This window comes from Anser cygnoides, chromosome 33 (genome assembly GCF_040182565.1).
Source record: "Anser cygnoides isolate HZ-2024a breed goose chromosome 33, Taihu_goose_T2T_genome, whole genome shotgun sequence".
NCBI lineage: Eukaryota > Metazoa > Chordata > Aves > Anseriformes > Anatidae > Anser > Anser cygnoides.
In genome coordinates, this window is record NC_089905.1 from 620,993 (window position 1) to 637,500 (window position 16,508).

Genomic DNA, 16,508 nt, shown 5'->3' on the forward strand with positions numbered 1-16,508 from the left:
TGAGAAGTGCCCCCCCCCAACCCCTGCTCCCCCCCCCCCCCCCCCCCCAAAAAAAAAGTCCCGGTCCCACGGGGGGGGGGGGGTCCGGACACCCCCAACGTTCCCGGGGGGGGGTGGGGAAGGAGCAGCCCCCCCCCAAAACACACCCACTGAGCGGGGAGGGGGGGGGTCCGGCGGGCCGGGGGGGGCCGGGGGGGGGCCGGGCCGGGCGGGGCCGCGCGGGTTTTTCTCCGCCGCCGCCGCCGCCGCCGCCCCCGAGTGCCCCGGGCCGGGAGCAGCGACGGCACCGCCATGGGCAGAGGGGTGAGTAGGGGCGGCCCACGCGGGGCACGCACCCACGCGGGGCACCCGCCTGGCTCCCGGCAGCAGCCCCACGCGTGGGGAGAACCCCTCCCACCCACCCCCCCCACCCGGCCCCTTCCCCTCCCCTCGGCAGCAGCCCACCCGCCCACGCGGGGCGCCCACCCACGCGCCCACCCGCCCACGCGTGACTCCCGCCGACGCCCGGCTGCCACCCTCGCGGGACACACCCGGCACGAGCCCACCCACGCGGGGCGCCCCCCCCCCCCCCCCGGGCACCTGCCTGCCCACGCGGGCACCCACCCACCCACCCACCCGCGTGGGTCACGGCCCCGCGCCCCCCCCCCCCCCCCCCCCCCCCGCTGTTGCCCCCGTGGGGGCTGTTCCCGTCACCAGCGCCCACCCACGGGTGCTCCGCAGCCCTCCTGCCCCCCCCCCCCCCCCCCCCCCCGAGGGTCCCACTGTCGTCGTCCCCCCACCGTCCTGCCCCCCCCCCGTCACCCCCGTGGGCCCCACGGAGGGAAACTGAGGCACGGAGCTGGGGGCGCTGCCGTGGAGGAGCCCCAGCCCCTGTGTGCCCCCCCCGGGTATCCATGTCCCCCCCAGCCCCATGCCTGTGACACCCCCTTCTGCCCCCCCCCCCCCCCGTGCCCGTGTCCCCCCCCCCCCCGTGCCCGTGTCCCCCCCGGCTGCTCTTCGCCAGGGTCCCTGGTGCCATGGAACCTCCGTGGGGGGGGACACCCCAGTCCTTGTCCCCCCCCCTCCCCGTCCCCCCTTTCTGCTTGACACCACTGCCCCCCCCACCCCCCTTTCTCGCCCCCCCGCAGCCCAGGGGTCCGTGTCCCCAGGCACCCGCTGATGGCATTTCCCTGGGGACAGGGTGTGGGGGGGACACCTGCCCCCCCCCCCCCCAAAAATTCCGGGGGTACCCCCAGCAGTGCCCCCACCCCCATCAAGCAGAAACATCCCCAAATGGGGGGGGGGGGGGACAGACAATATTTGTGTGTGTGTGGGCAGACAGCAGAGCTCCCCCCCCCGCCCCCGAACCCCACTTTGGGGCCCCCCGCTCTGTGGGGCAGTGGTTGGGGGGCAGCCAGCCGGCCCCCCCCCCCCCGTTCCCCCCCCTTGTCCCCGCGGTAACGCGACCCCGCTGCTCCCTGCAGTTGTTCTTGGCACCGGGGCCGTTTTCCATGACAGCATCACGGCCCCCCCACAGCCCCCGGCCCCATGCTGGGGGGCAGCCACCGCTCCCCCCCCCCCCCCCCGGCTCCCCCCCCCCCCCACGCCTGCTTCTGCCAAGCTCCGACGGAGCTGCCGGGGACGTGCCACAGGGACGTGCCACCGTGCCGTGCCAGCCCGGCTGTCCCCCTGCTGCCAAAAGCAGCGGCGGGGGGCCCGGGGGGGGGCCTGTGTCACCCCCGAGATGGGGGGGAGCTGGCACCGCGCCCCGGCCCCTGCCCGTGGTGGCACCCCAGTGGTGCTGGGTTTGTTTTCCCGGCTTGTGGTGACCCCCCACATGGCCGCAGTGACCCCCCCGTGGCCGCAGTGACCCCCCGTGGCCGCAGTGACCCCCCCGTGGCCCCAGTGACCCCCCTTGCCCATGGTGACCCCCTGCTCTGACCCGTGGGCACCTCTTCCTTGTGTCTGGTGACACCGCCGTGGCCCTGGTGACCCCCCGATGACCACCACGACGCCCCCTTGGCCACGGTGACCCCCCCCCCGTGCCCGTGGTGCCCCCGCCGTGCTCTGTGCCGTGGGTGCCTCTTCCCCTGTCCCCAGCGCCCCCCCCCCCCCCCCGGTGACACCCACGCCCGGGCCCCCGCCTGCCCCCCCCCCGCCCCGCCGTGCCCCCCATACCCACGCTGCCACCCCGTGCCTGCAGTCCCACCGTGCCCCCGGTGACCCTCGATGATGCCTGTGGCCACGGTGACACCCACGCTGGCGGTGACATCCATGCCCATGGTAATGCCCGTGCCCACGGCCGCGGCCGTGCCAGCTGTGGCGGCGGTGCCGGCGGTGCCACCGTGCCCACGGTGTCCCCGCGCCCGCAGGATGGCCGCGAGTACTCGCCCGCGGCCACCACCTCGGAGAACGGGGGCGGCCGCAGGAAGCAGAAGGAGAAGGAGCTGGATGAGCTGAAGAAGGAGGTGAACCTGGTGAGGAGGGGACCGGGGACACCACCGGGGGGGGGGGGGGGGGGGTCGGGGACGCCGCGCCGCCCCACCCGCGGTGACACGGGTGACGTGTGCCCCGGCAGGATGACCACAAGCTGTCCCTGGATGAGCTGGGAAGGAAGTACCAGGTGGACCTGTCCCGGGTGAGACGTCCCCACGCGCCCACGGCGCCCTCCTGGCACCCCGTGCCCCCGTCCCCACGGGTCCCCCCCACCCCCGAGCCGTCCCCGTGGTGGCAGCGTGCCCGTCCCGCAGGGCCTGACCAACGCGCGGGCGGCCGAGATCCTGGCGCAGGACGGCCCCAACGCGCTGACCCCCCCGCCCACCACCCCCGAGTGGGTCAAGTTCTGCCGCCAGCTCTTCGGGGGCTTCTCCATCCTGCTGTGGATCGGGGCCATCCTCTGCTTCCTGGCCTACGGCATCCAGGCCGCCATGGAGGACGAGCCCTCCAACGACAACGTGAGGGCACTGCGGGGACACGGGCACCGCGGGGGACACGGGCACCGCGGGGGACATGGACATGACGGGGGACATGGGCACGACAAGGGACAGGGGCACCATAGCGGACGTGGGAGGACACGGGCATGGCAGGGGACGTGGGCACCACGGGGGGACACAGGGGCCATGGATATGGCAGGGGACACGGGCACCACAGGGGGAGATAGGGGACGTGGGCACGGTAGGGGACACGGGCACCACAAGGGGACGTGGGCATGGCCCCGGGGACACGGTGACACGCTGCCTGTCCCCAGCTGTACCTGGGGGTGGTGCTGGCCGCCGTCGTCATCGTCACCGGCTGCTTCTCCTACTACCAAGAAGCCAAAAGCTCCAAGATCATGGACTCCTTCAAGAACATGGTGCCCCAGGTAGGAGCCCTGGTGCCACTGTCCCCGCGCCCCAGCACCCTGCCAGGCTGGCGGAGGGGGGGTCCCGGGGGGCTGGCAGGACCTCAGGGTGCCCTGTGCCCCGCAGCAAGCGCTGGTGATCCGCGAGGGCGAGAAGATCCAGATCAATGCCGAGAACGTGGTGGTGGGCGACCTGGTGGAGGTGAAGGGGGCGACCGGGTGCCCGCCGACATGCGCATCATCTCCTCCCACGGCTGCAAGGTGAGCGGGGGGGGCACCCGGTGACGTGGTGACGGGGGGGCACCGGTAGTGACACGGGATGGACGCTGGGACTGGTACGGGGTGGGCACTGGGACTGGTATGGGGTGGGCACCATGGGGTGGTGACCTTTGGGTGCTGTGGCTGCTACGGGGACCCCAGAGCTGGTATGGGGACACTGGGGCTGACCGAGGCGGGGTGCCCCGTGCCCCCGGCACCCACCGCTGCCCGTGCCAGGTGGACAACTCCTCGCTGACGGGGAGTCGGAGCCCCAGACCCGCTCGCCCGAGTTCACCCACGAGAACCCGCTGGAGACCCGCAACATCTGCTTCTTCTCCACCAACTGCGTGGAAGGTGGGTGCCCACGGGTGCTGGGTGCTGGCGCTGTCCCCGTTTCCTCCCCCCGCGTCCCCAGTGGGCACACGTCCCTCATGTCCCCTGGGTGGGTGCGTGCCCACGTGCTGTGGTGCACCCCGGTGGGCACGTCGCTCGATGGCCCCCGTGTCCCCCGTGGTGGCAGGTGTCCCACCAGGGTCCCCTTCATGGATGGGTGTCCTTAGCCAGGAGGGTGCCCCGGCATCCCCTACACGCGCGGGTGTCCCCGGTGCACGGAGGGGACGTGTGACCCTTGGCCGTCCCCCAGGCACCGCCCGGGGCATTGTCATCTCCACGGGGGACCGGACGGTGATGGGGCGCATCGCCTCGCTGGCCTCGGGGCTGGAGGTGGGCCGCACGCCCATCGCCATGGAGATCGAGCACTTCATCCGCCTCATCACCGGCGTCGCCGTCTTCCTCGGCCTCTCCTTCTTCATCCTCTCCCTCATCCTGGGCTACACCTGGCTGGAGGCCGTCATCTTCCTCATCGGCATCATCGTGGCCAACGTCCCCGAGGGGCTGCTGGCCACCGTCACCGTAAGGGCCCCCAGGGGAGCAGAAGGGGGAGAAGGTGCTGTGAGGGCACAGGTTCTGGTGGGAGGGAGGTGGCGGGGACTGGTTCTACTGGGCTTGGCTGGTCCCGCTGCACCCAGCAATGCTCAGTGCCCTCTGAGAGCCGGGGGTACCCGCTGACACCCGTGGGTGCCCCCCCAGGTGTGCCTGACGCTGACGGCCAAGCGCATGGCGCGCAAGAACTGCCTGGTGAAGAACCTGGAGGCGGTGGAGACGCTGGGCTCCACCTCCACCATCTGCTCCGACAAGACCGGGACCCTCACCCAGAACCGCATGACGGTGGCGCACATGTGGTTCGACAACCAGATCCACGAGGCCGACACCACCGAGGACCAGTCGGGTGGGCGGCCAGCACCCCGGCCCCTGGGTCCCCGGCCCCTGGGCACCCTGACCCTTGGGCGGTGGCCCCCTACGGTGCCTACCTGCGCCCCAGGAGGTGTCCCCAGAGGAGACGGGGGTTGACGGGGGCCGTTGTCCCTCAGGTGCCACCTTTGACAAGCGCTCACCAACCTGGGCGGCGCTGGCGCGCATCGCCGGCCTCTGCAACCGCGCCGTCTTCAAGCCGGGCCAGGAGAACATCTCAATTTCCAAGGTAGGCGGCCACCGGCACTGGGGGCAGGGTGTCACCACCCCAATCTGCCACCCAGGCGGTGCCGGTGTCCCCACGCGTCACCTTGGGTTCCTCTCCGTGCGCCAGCGGGACACGGCGGGCGACGCGTCCGAGTCGGCGCTGCTCAAGTGCATCCAGCTCTCCTGCGGCTCCGTCAAGAAGATGCGGGACAAGAACCCCAAAGTCACCGAGATCCCCTTCAACTCCACCAACAAGTACCAGGTGCGGCCGCGGCGGTGGCGGCGGTGGCGGCGGTGGAGGCGGTGGCCGCAGTGGTTGCGGTGGCCGCGGTGGCCGCGGTGCCAGCGTGTGGCCGTGCCCACAGCTCTCGATCCACGAGCGGGAGGAGGACCCCCAGGGGTACCTGCTGGTGATGAAGGGCGCCCCCGAGCGCATCCTGGACCGCTGCTCCCGCATCCTGCTGCAGGGCCAGGAGGTGCCGCTGGACGAGGAGATGAAGGAGGCCTTCCAGAACGCCTACCTCGAGCTGGGGGGCTGGGGGAGCGCGTGCTGGGTGAGCGGGGCTGGGGGGGCCGGGGGGTGGCGGGGAGGGGGTGTAGGGAGGGGAGGTGCAGGGGGTGGGGGGACGCAGGGCGTGGGGGCGTGGGGACGTGAGGGTGTGCGGGATGAAGGGACGTGGGGATATGGGGGCAAAGGGACATGGGGATATGGGGGTATGGAGGATATGGGGGTAAAGGGACAAGGGGATATGGGGATGTGGGGGAAAAGGGACATGGGGACGTGGGGATATGGGGGCTATGGGGGACAGAAGACATCAAGGACACAGGGACATGGGGACAAAGTGCCAGGGGCATTAGGACGTGGGGACATGGGAATGGGGACGTGGCAGGAGGGGGTGCACTGGGGACGTGGAGGGAAGGGCCATGGGGTCACAGGGGACATGGGGGGGGGGGACAACAGGGGGTGCACAAGGGATTGGGAGGGGGCCACCCTGTCACCCCCTGCCACCCGCCAGGTTTCTGCCACCTCTACCTGCCCCCGGAGAAGTTCCCCCGGGGCTTCCGCTTCGACGCCGACGAGATCAACTTCCCCACCACCAACCTCTGCTTCGTGGGGCTCATGTCCATGATCGACCCCCCCGCGCCGCCGTCCCCGACGCCGTTGGCAAGTGCCGCAGCGCCGGCATCAAGGTGAGACTCCCCCACAGCTTCATGCCACCACCCCCCCCAAAAAAAAAAGGGGCTCATGGTGGTGGTCTTGCCCCCCAGGTGATCATGGTGACCGGCGACCACCCCATCACGGCCAAGGCCATCGCCAAGGGGGTGGGCATCATCTCGGAGGGCAATGAGACGGTGGAGGACATCGCCGCGCGCCTCAACATCCCCGTCAGCCAGGTCAACCCCCGGTAGGTGGGGGGGATCTGGGGGGTGTGGGGGGCGCGGGGGTGGCCGGGCGCCCCCGCTCAGGGCCGCGGTGCCCGCAGGGAGGCCAAGGCGTGCGTGGTGCACGGCTCCGACCTGAAGGACATGACAGCCGAGCAGCTCGACGAGATCCTCAAGAACCACACCGAGATCGTCTTCGCCCGCACGTCACCCCAGCAGAAGCTGATCATCGTGGAGGGCTGCCAGCGCCAGGTGGGCGTCCCACGGCCCCCCCGCAGCATCCCCGTTCCCCCCGAGTGTCCCTGTCCCCACGCTGCCGGGCCCCGTCCCTGTGTCTTGCGGTGCCCACGTCCCTGCGACCCTTGGTGCCCCCTCCCTGTGCCCTGTGGAGTCACCGTGCCCCACGATGCCCCCACCCCTGCTCCCTGCGGTGCTCCTGTCCTCGTGTCCTTGGTCCTCTGTCCCTACGTCCCACGGTGCCACAATCCCATGCCCCCTGGTGTCCCCATCCCCACGGTGTCCCCATCCCCACGGTGTCCCCATCCCCATGGTGTCCCCATCCCCATGGTGTCCCCATCACTGCAGTGTCCCCATCCCCACGGTGTCCCCATCCCCGTGGCGTCCCCATCCCTGCAGTGTCCCCATCCCCACGGTGTCCCCATCCCCGTGGCGTCCCCATCCCCGCACCCCCTGGTGCCTGACCCCCGTGTCCCCAGGGCGCCATCGTGGCGGTGACGGGCGACGGTGTCAACGACTCCCCGGCGCTGAAGAAGGCCGACATCGGCATCGCCATGGGCATCGCCGGCTCCGACGTCTCCAAGCAGGCGGCCGACATGATCCTGCTCGACGACAACTTCGCCTCCATCGTCACCGGCGTGGAGGAAGGTCGGCGCCACCCCGGGGTGCCACCACCCCATGTCCAGGGGGCACCCATGGGTGGTGACCTTGCCAGCCTGTTGTCCCCAGGGCGCCTGATTTTCGACAACCTGAAGAAGTCCATCGCCTACACGCTGACCAGCAACATCCCCGAGATCACGCCCTTCCTCCTCTTCATCATCGCCAACATCCCGCTGCCGCTGGGCACCGTCACCATCCTCTGCATCGACCTGGGCACCGACATGGTGAGCGGGGGCTGGCACGGGGCGGCAGAGGGTGACGGGGGGCGACACAAAGGTGACAGGGGGTGACACGAGGGTGGCAGGGGGTGACATGGGTGACGATGCCGCCCAGGTCCCCGCCATCTCGCTGGCCTACGAGGCGGCCGAGAGCGACATCATGAAGCGGCAGCCCCGCAACCCGCGGACGGACAAGCTGGTGAACGAGCGGCTCATCAGCATGGCCTACGGGCAGATCGGTGAGCGCCCCCCAGGGGGCCCGGCACCCCTGCCGGCACCTCGGGACCCACTGGTGACACCATTAGAGGCACCAGGGGACGGCCCCACAGCTGGCAGCTGGGGCACTGGGGGGGCACCGGGACTCTGAGGAGCGCCCCAGGGCCCACGAGTGGCACCAGGGCACCCACAAGTGGCAGCAGGGCACCCACTGCTGATACCAGTCGTGTCCCCCCAGCTGGCACCAGGGCTTCAGTGGCCCCCCAGGCCCCGCTGGTGACAGCAGGGCATTCACTGGTGATCCCGAGGGACATCCCCCTGCCCGCTGCCTGGGGCTCTGGGTGACACCAGGGCTCCAAGTGGCACCCCAGGACCCACTGGTGACCCTACGGCACCCACGGGTGATGCCTCCCAGCTGGCGTTTAGGCACACTGGGTGACACCAGGGCCCCCACGAGAAGTACCAAGGGCTCACCGTGTCACCCTACAACCCACTGGTGACACTGAGCGACCCCCCCAGCTGGCACTCAGTGCCCTGTGCGACTGCAGGGCACCCACTGGTGATACCAGGGGATGCCAGGGGGCACCGGGGGACCCACCAAGGGCGCACAGGGAGCCCCCTGGGGATGCCAGGGGACATCTTGCAGCTGCACCCATGGGTGCTGAGCCCCGCGGGTGCCGAGCCGTGGGGTGACGCGGGGGTGCCGCAGGCATGATCCAGGCGCTGGGGGGTTCTTCACCTACTTCGTGATCCTGGCTGAGAACGGGTTCCTGCCCACCCGCCTGGTGGGCATCCGCCTGGCCTGGGACGACCGCTCCACCAACGACCTGGAGGACTCCTACGGCCAGGAGTGGGTGAGCGCACGCGCTCGTGCAAAGCCCCCCCCACCCGCCACGTGCACGCTCGCCTGCCGGCACGCTTGCGCACACGCCTGCTCGCTCCTGCCCCTTGCATCCCCGGGTTTGTGCCCTGCCTTGGTGCAGCTCCTCGGGGTGCTGCAGCACGTGTGCCCTCATCCGTGTGAGCGTGCGGGTGCAGGCACGCTTGTGCAAGGGCCTTGCACGCCTGTGCACCCGCAGAGCACTGGTGTGCACACTTGCGTTGCGGCATATCTGTGTGTGCCCTTGCAGAGGCATCCTTGTGCATGCCTCGTTGTGTGCCTGTTTGTGCAACTCCCCTTGCACGGCTGTGCTTGTGCATGTGTGTGTGTGTGTCTGTGCCCTTGCATGCTTGCACTCATGCACAACCCTTGTGTGCACACGTTCTGGTGTGCTTGCACGTGCCACCGCCACCCCCATCCTGGCACACAAGCTCTTGCACACCCGTTTGTGCACTCCATTTCTGCTTGTGCTCACACCTTCTCTTGCACGCTTGCTCATGCACTGCCCGCCTCCCTTCAGCACACGCGTGCACCCCCCCCCCAGCCCTCGCACGCACCCTGGCTGTTCACACCCTCCCGGCGTGCCCCTCCCCTTGCACACGCGCGTGTGCTGACGCCGTGCCCCCCCCCCCCCCCCAGACGTACGAGCAGCGCAAGGTGGTGGAGTTCACGTGCCACACGGCGTTCTTCGCCAGCATCGTGGTGGTGCAGTGGGCCGACCTCATCATCTGCAAGACGCGCCGCAACTCCGTCTTCCAGCAGGGCATGAAGTGGGTGCCCCCCCCCACACACACACCCCCACCCTCACCCTTCCCACCCGGCACCCATGGGTGCCCCCGGCCCCGACACCCGCGGTGCCGCCCTCCCGTAGGAACAAGATCCTGATCTTCGGGCTGCTGGAGGAGACGGCGCTGGCGGCGTTCCTCTCCTACTGCCCCGGCATGGGGGTGGCCCTGCGCATGTACCCCCTCAAGTGAGCGCCCCCCCCCCGGCCTTCCCCGGCCCCCCAGCACCCATGGGTGCCCCCCGTGCTGACGTTGTGCCCCCCCCCCCCTTGCAGGGTCACCTGGTGGTTCTGCGCCTTCCCCTACAGCCTGCTCATCTTCGCCTACGACGAGGTGCGCAAGCTCATCCTGCGCCGCTACCCCGGCGGTGAGTGCCCCCCTGCCCCCCTGCCCCAAATACCCCCCCCCCAGACACCAAAATCCCCCCGTCCCCTTTGGGGTGCAGCCCCCCCGACCCCCTCCAATGCCCCAGATCTGGAGGACTGGACCCCAAATTCCCCCCCCCCCAAACATCCTTGTCCTCTCCCAAAAACCAGCTTTGGAACTGCCCCCCCCCCCCCATAAACCACCTGCCCCCCCCACACACAAATCCCCCAGCCCCTCTCCAGCCCCCCAATATGGGCACTGCCCCCCCACCCGAGACACCCCCACCTTGGTCCCCTTCCATCCCCAATGCTCTCTCCCCAAAGCAGACCCTGATGCCTCCCCCCCCCCCCCCAAAATTGCTGCTGGCACCCAAAGGGGTGGGGGGCACCCAATGGGGAAGGGGGGGGGTACCCAGGTGGGTGGGGGGCACCCAGGGAAGTGGGGACCCCCGTGAGAGCAGGGGGTACCCGAGGGAGGTGGGGAGCACCTGAGGGGCTGGGGGGCACCCATGGGGGTGGGGGGGTGGGGAGGGGTCTCAAGGGGTGGGGGGCACCTCCAGCTTCCCCCCCCCACATCCCCCTAACGCCTGCCCCCTTCCAGGCTGGGTGGAGAAGGAGACCTACTACTAAGTGCCAGCGTGGGGCCGGCCCAGCCCCCCCACCGCACCCCCCACCCGTGGGACCCCCACCCACGGGGGTCCCGGCCCCCCCACGCCCCCCTCACCCTGTACTAACCCCAGGGGTTGGCGCTGCTGGGCCCGGTGGCGGGGGAGGGGGGGCATTGGGAACCCCCCCCACCAGCCCCCCCCCGGGGGGTGGCACCCTCTGCTCCCCCCATGGGGCACCCAGAGCCCCCCCCCCCCCCCCCCATTTTGGAGCAATAAAACAGTTTAACCCCTTTGGTGCCGGGCCTGCCCTGTCTGTGCTGGGGGGGGGCACTGAAGGGGTTTTGGGTCCCCCTGTGTCCTCTCTGTCCCCAGTGCCTGCTGTGCCCCCCCCCCATGCCCCCCAAGTCCCCATAACCCCCATGTTTTCCCCCAATGTCCTCCCATGTCCCCGTCGCCCTCATGTCCCCCGTCATCGCCCCATGTCCCCATATGCCCCTGATGCCCCCCCCCCCCCATGGCCCCGTGTCCCTATGCCCCCATGTCCCTCCCATGACCCCCCGTGTCCCCATATGCCCCCCATGTCCCTGTGTCCTCCCATGCCCCTATCCCCCCCATGTCCCCACAATGCCCCCATACCTCTATAACCCCGTATACCCCTATATGTCCCCCATGCCCCCCCACACCCCCCATGTCCCCATGCCCCCCATGTCCCCATGCCCCCCTGCCCCCCATGTCCCCATGCCCCCCATGTCCCCATGCCCCCCCTATATTCCCATGTCCCCCCCCATGTCCCCATGCCCCCCCCACACCCCCCATGTCCCCATGCCCCCCCATGTCCCCATGCCCCCTATGTCCCCATGCCCCCCCATGTCCCCATGCCCCCCCCATGTCCCCATGCCCCCCCATATTCCCATGTCCCCCCCATGTCCCCATGCCCCCCCTATGTCCCCATGCCCCCCCCATGTCCCCATGCCCCCCCATGTCCCCATGCCCCCCCCCATATTCCCATGCCCCCCATGTCCCCATGCCCCCTATGTCCCCATGCCCCCCATGTCCCCATGTCCCCCCCCATGTCCCCATGCCCCCCCATGTCCCCATGCCCCCCTATATTCCCATGTCCCCCCCATGTCCCCATGCCCCCCCCCATGTCCCCATGCCCCCCCATATTCCCATGTCCCCCCCATGTCCCCATGCCCCCCTATGTCCCCATGCCCCCATATTCCCATGTCCCCCCCATGTCCCCATGCCCCCCCATGTCCCCATGCCCCCCCATATTCCCATGTCCCCCCCATGTCCCCATGCCCTCCTATGTCCCCATGCCCCCCCATATTCCCATGGCCCCCCCCATGTCCCCATGCCCCCCCATGTCCCCATGCCCCCCCATGTCCCCATGTCCCCCCCATATCCCCATGTCCCCCCCCATGTCCCCATGCCCCCCTATGTCCCCGTGTCCCCCTATATTCCCATGCCCCCCCCCATGTCCCCATGCCCCCCCCATGTCCCCATGCCCCCCCATGTCCCCATGCCCCCCCCATGTCCCCATGTCCCCCCCATGTCCCCATGCCCCCCATGTCCCCATGCCCCCCCATGTCCCCATGCCCCCCATGTCCCCGTGTCCCCCTATATTCCCATGTCCCCCCCATGTCCCCATGCCCCCCCATGTCCCCATGCCCCCCATGTCCCCCCCCATGTCCCCACGCCCCCTATGTCCCCGTGTCCCCCTATATTCCCATGCCCCCCATACCCCAACACCCCCCCATCCAGCAGCGCCCCCTGGTGGTTGCCCCCCAGGCCCAAACCTGGTGTCGGGGGGGGGGTGGGGGCACGACACCCCCCCCCCCATCACATCTCACCACCCAAAATCCCGGCAGCTGCGGGGTATAAATAACCCGGCCGCCTCGCTGCCACCTGTCCCACCCCGGGGACCTGGGGACCCTGGGGACCTGCCACCCCCACCCCCGGGTGGCACGCTGGGGGGGGGGCATTCAGGAGCAATGTGGGTGCAGTGAGCCCCCCCACGACCCCCCTCCCCCCGGCACACGTAGCCCTGGCGTTTTGGGGTCGCCCCCTCCCCAGCTTTGGGGTGCCCCCGGCCGTGCTGAGTCAGCAGTGGGGGGGGGGGAAGGGGGGTGGGGGGGGGGGGCGCTGGGCCCTGCTCGGGTTTCTCCTCCTGGGTGTCGGTGTCTGCCCGAGGTTTAAAAATAAAAGCCAGATAAATAAATAAATAAATAAATAAATAAATAACCAAGGGAGCCAGGGTCACCCGAAACCCCGGGGGGCACCCAGGGGTGGCGGTGGGGGGGACGGGGACGGCCTGGCTGGGGTCCTGGGCACCCCAATTCCCTGGGCGCAGGGGTCTCTGGCTCCCCAAACCCACTGCACGGGGGGGTCCTGGGCACCCACAGATTTTGGCCTGAGGGTCCTGAGCACCCCATGCCCTGCCTGGGGGTCCTGGGCACCCCGATTCCTTGAGTATGGGGGGGTCCCAAGCACCCCCAGCCCCTTCAGGGGAATCCTGGGCACCCCAAGTGCCTGGGCGTGGGGGGTCCTGGGCACCCCAAAGCTTCTCCAGAGGGGTCCTGGGCACCCACAGGCCTCGGCTTGGGGGGGTCTTGGGCCCCCCCCCCTTTATTGCAGGGGTCCTGGGCACCCCCACAGCCTCTACGTCGGGGTCTTGGGCACCCCATAACCCCATCGGGGGCATCCTGAGCCCCCCCGGGACAGCTCTGCCGGGAGGGGAGAAGCCCCCCCCCAGCCCCAGGGCCACCACGGGGGGGTCCTGCCCCAGCCCGGGGCTATCCGCTTGCCAGCGGTCGGCAGGGCGGCGGGCACCCGATCCGGGGGGACGCAGGTGACAAAATCTCGCGTCCCCTCCTCCTGACGGCGCGGGGCAGCTGGGGGGGGGGCAGCCGGACCCCCACCGGGCCTGGCCCTGGGGCAAAATGCAGGGGACCCCCCTCGGGGGTGGGGGTGCCGGGGGTGGGATGGGGCATCCGGACCCCCATCCTGGTGTCTTTGGGTTTGTCCCTGTCCCTGTCCCCAGGCAGACCCCACAAGGAGGGGGGCACCTGGAGGGGGGGTCCCCAGCACCTAGTGGGACACAGCCACTCATGGCTGGGGGGGGGTCCCTGTCCCCGCGGTGTCCCCAGGGCCGTGTGCTGGTGACCCCACACCCAGCTCCTTATTTTTAGCCCCCCCCCCCCGTGTGCCCCCCCCCCGCTCCGTCCCCTCGGCTCCTCTTTCCTTCCTTAATATGGAGCTGGAGCGGGGACGAGGGGGAGGGGCTGCACCCCCCCGGGGAACCTCAGCCCCCTCCCCCCGGGACCCTGAGCCCCCCCGGGGACCCTGAGCCCCCCACCCCCGGCGGGTCCCCGCACCCCCACCGTGTGCCCAGTGCATGTGGGGGGGGGGGACACACAGGGGCTGCCACGCTGTGCCCCCCCCCCGCCCCGTCCCCTTTGCTCCCGGAGCCGCTGCGGCGCTGGGGAAGGGGCTGTCCGTGTGTCCGCGGGTCCGTCCGTCTGTCCCGCACCCTCGGGCCGCGTCCCTCTGCCCCCTCCTGTCACCACCACCCCCCCCCGGGCCGGAAGGGGCCGTGTCTGTCCGCCCCCCCCCCCCCCCTTCCCCTTCCCCGGCACTGGGGCTGCGGGTCCCGGCCGGGCTGCGTCCGTCCGTCCGTCCGTCCGTCTGCACGTCCGTCTGTCCATCTGTCCGTCTCTCCGTCCATCCGTCCGTCCGTCTGTCCCCTCCGGACGCTTCTGTCCCTAAGTGTCCGGGTTGTCCCCCTCTGGCTGTCCCCCGGGCCGGGGGCTGTCTGTCTGTCTGTCCGTCTGTCTGTCCGTGCGCCCGTCCCCGTGCTGTCCGTCCGTCCGTCCCCGTGCTGTCTGTCTGTCTGTCCCCGTGCCGTCTGTCTGTCCGTCCCTGTGCTGTCCATCTGTCTGTCCCCGTTCCGTCCGTCCCCGTGCCGTCCGTCTGTCCGTCCCCGTGCTGTCCGTCCGTCTGTCCCCGTGCTGTCCGTCCGTCTGTCCGTCCCCGTGCTGTCCATCTGTCCACCCCTTTGTCGTCCACCCGTCTGTCCCCGTGCCGTCTGTCCGTCCCCGTGCTGTCCGTCTGCCTGTCCCCCTTCCGTCCGTCCCCGTGCCGTCTGTCCGTCCCTGTGCTGTCCGTCTGTTTGTCCGTGCGTCCATCCCCGTGCTGTCTGTCCGTCCCCGTGCTGTCCGTCTGTCTGTCCCCCTTCCGTCCGTCCCCGTGCCGTCTGTCCGTCCCCGTGCTGTCCGTCTGTTTGTCCGTGCGTCCATCCCCGTGCTGTCTGTCCGTCCCCGTGCTGTCCGTCTGTCTGTCCCCCTTCCGTCCGTCCCCGTGCCGTCCGTCTGTCCGTCCCCGTGCTGTCCATCTGTCCACCCCTTTGCCGTCCACCCGTCCGTCCCCGTGCCATCCGTCCGTCCGCCCATCCCCACCCCACAGCTCCGTCCTCGTCCCTCCTGCCCCCTTCAACCCCCCCCCCCCCCCCCCGGCCATGTGGGGCTGGGGGCTGCTGCTGGCCCTGCTGGCCCTGGGGGTGCCGGCCCCGGGGGGGGCGGAGGAGGGCCTCAGTTTTCCCCAGGTACGACGGCGCGGCCCGCGTGCTGCCCGTCACCGCCAAGAACTTCCGCGCGGCGCTGAAGCGGTTCCCGGTGATGGCCCTGCTCTACCGCGGCCCCCCCGAGGGGCGGGCGGCCCAGCGCCACTTGGAGATGGAGGAGCTCGTCCTGGAGGTGCGGGGGGGCACCGGGGGGGGGTGGGGTGGGGACACTTGGCGGGGGGGCATCAGGTTCGGTGTGGCACTGGTGGGGACTGGGGGATGCTGGTGGGATGGGCGTGCAGGTGGCACCTGCAGCCGCGAGGCGCTGGGGGCACTGGTGGGGACCTGGGGGCACTGGTGAGGACCTGGGGGCACTGGTGGGGACCTGGGGGCACTGGTGGGGACCTGGGGACACTGGTGGGACAAGCAGCTGCACCCACATGGCGCTGGGGACACTGGTAGAGACCTGGGGACACTGGGGAGGACCTGGGGGCACTGGGGAGGACCTGGGGGGCACTGGTGGGACAGGCAGCCCCAGGGGGGCACCGGCTCCTGAACAGCACTGGGGACACTGGTGGGGTCACTGGTAGGGAACTGGGAACGCTGGTGGGACAGGCACCAGCACCTGCATGGCACTGGGGACACAGGGAGGGACCTGGGGCCACTAATAGGGACATGGGGACACTGGTGGGGACCTGGGGACACTGGTGGGACAAGCAGCTGTGCCCACATGGCACTGGGGACACTGGTAGAGACCTGGGGACACTGGGGAGGACCTGGGGACGCTGGTGGGACAGGTGGCTGCCCGGGGGGCACCAGCTCCTGCAAGGCACTGGGGACACTGGTGGGGACAGGGGTACACCAGTGGGACACTGGGGGGGGACAGGAACCAGCACCGGGGACGCTGTGACACCGCGGGAGGGGACACCGGGCAACCGGGGGGCACCGGCACAGGGGACCCCGCGGGGACGATGGCACCGGGTGCCACCAGCGTGGCGTTGGGTGGGGACAGCAGGGACCGAGGGGACGCGGTGCAGGGCCGGGGGGGGGGTTGGGGGGGGGGGGGCTGTATCTGCCCTCTCCATACTTGGGCTGGGGACAGGCGGGGCCACCCCCCCCCCCCCCCCCCCCCCCCCAAAAATAGCCACCGGCCCGGCCCCCTGCCGGCGTCACCGGCCATGGGGACACAGGGTGAAGGGACGGGGGGATATGGGGGGGGGGGGGGCAGGCAGGGGGGGGGCTCTGTGGCAGGTGTCCCCACGTGTCCCCCCCCCCCCCCAGCTGGCAGCCCAGGTGCTGGAGGACAAGGGCGTGGGGTTCGGCCTCGTGGATGCCCAGAAGGAAGCGGCCGTGGCCAAGAAGCTGGGTAAGGGGGGGGGGGGCACCCCATGGGGACCCTGCCGGGGGGGCAGGGGGTGTCCTCCTGGGCTGACACCAAGGGGAGGGTGCAGGGACCCCCCCCCACATCCCTCCTATAGGTGTTTGGACCCCCCCAAAACC

At 70.7% G+C, this 16,508-nt stretch overlaps 2 protein-coding genes across 2 annotated transcripts in view; both read left to right on the forward strand.

Annotated features, from left to right (window-relative positions):
- Positions 1–202: 202 nt before the first annotated feature.
- Positions 203–10,602, forward strand: LOC106029333 (sodium/potassium-transporting ATPase subunit alpha-2). The gene is given in 29 exon segments (XM_066986033.1): positions 203–303; positions 2,183–2,262; positions 2,352–2,456; positions 2,558–2,617; positions 2,730–2,933; positions 3,227–3,340; positions 3,447–3,522; positions 3,525–3,580; positions 3,815–3,830; positions 3,833–3,931; positions 4,221–4,489; positions 4,667–4,865; positions 5,008–5,117; positions 5,223–5,357; positions 5,461–5,620; positions 5,623–5,649; positions 6,112–6,234; positions 6,237–6,286; positions 6,365–6,501; positions 6,580–6,730; positions 7,195–7,363; positions 7,445–7,599; positions 7,709–7,832; positions 8,519–8,533; positions 8,536–8,663; positions 9,329–9,459; positions 9,561–9,662; positions 9,750–9,841; positions 10,441–10,602. Coding segments are annotated over 28 exon segments (3,090 nt in total). The 5' UTR covers positions 203–303; positions 2,183–2,208; the 3' UTR covers positions 10,470–10,602.
- A 4,361-nt stretch (positions 10,603–14,963) lies between these two features.
- Positions 14,964–16,508, forward strand: part of CASQ1 (calsequestrin 1) — a 5,541-nt gene continuing 3,996 nt past the window's right edge. Inside the window, 3 exon segments of the mRNA XM_066986070.1 lie at positions 14,964–15,050; positions 15,052–15,201; positions 16,290–16,374. Coding sequence (XP_066842171.1) covers positions 14,964–15,050; positions 15,052–15,201; positions 16,290–16,374 — 322 coding nt within the window.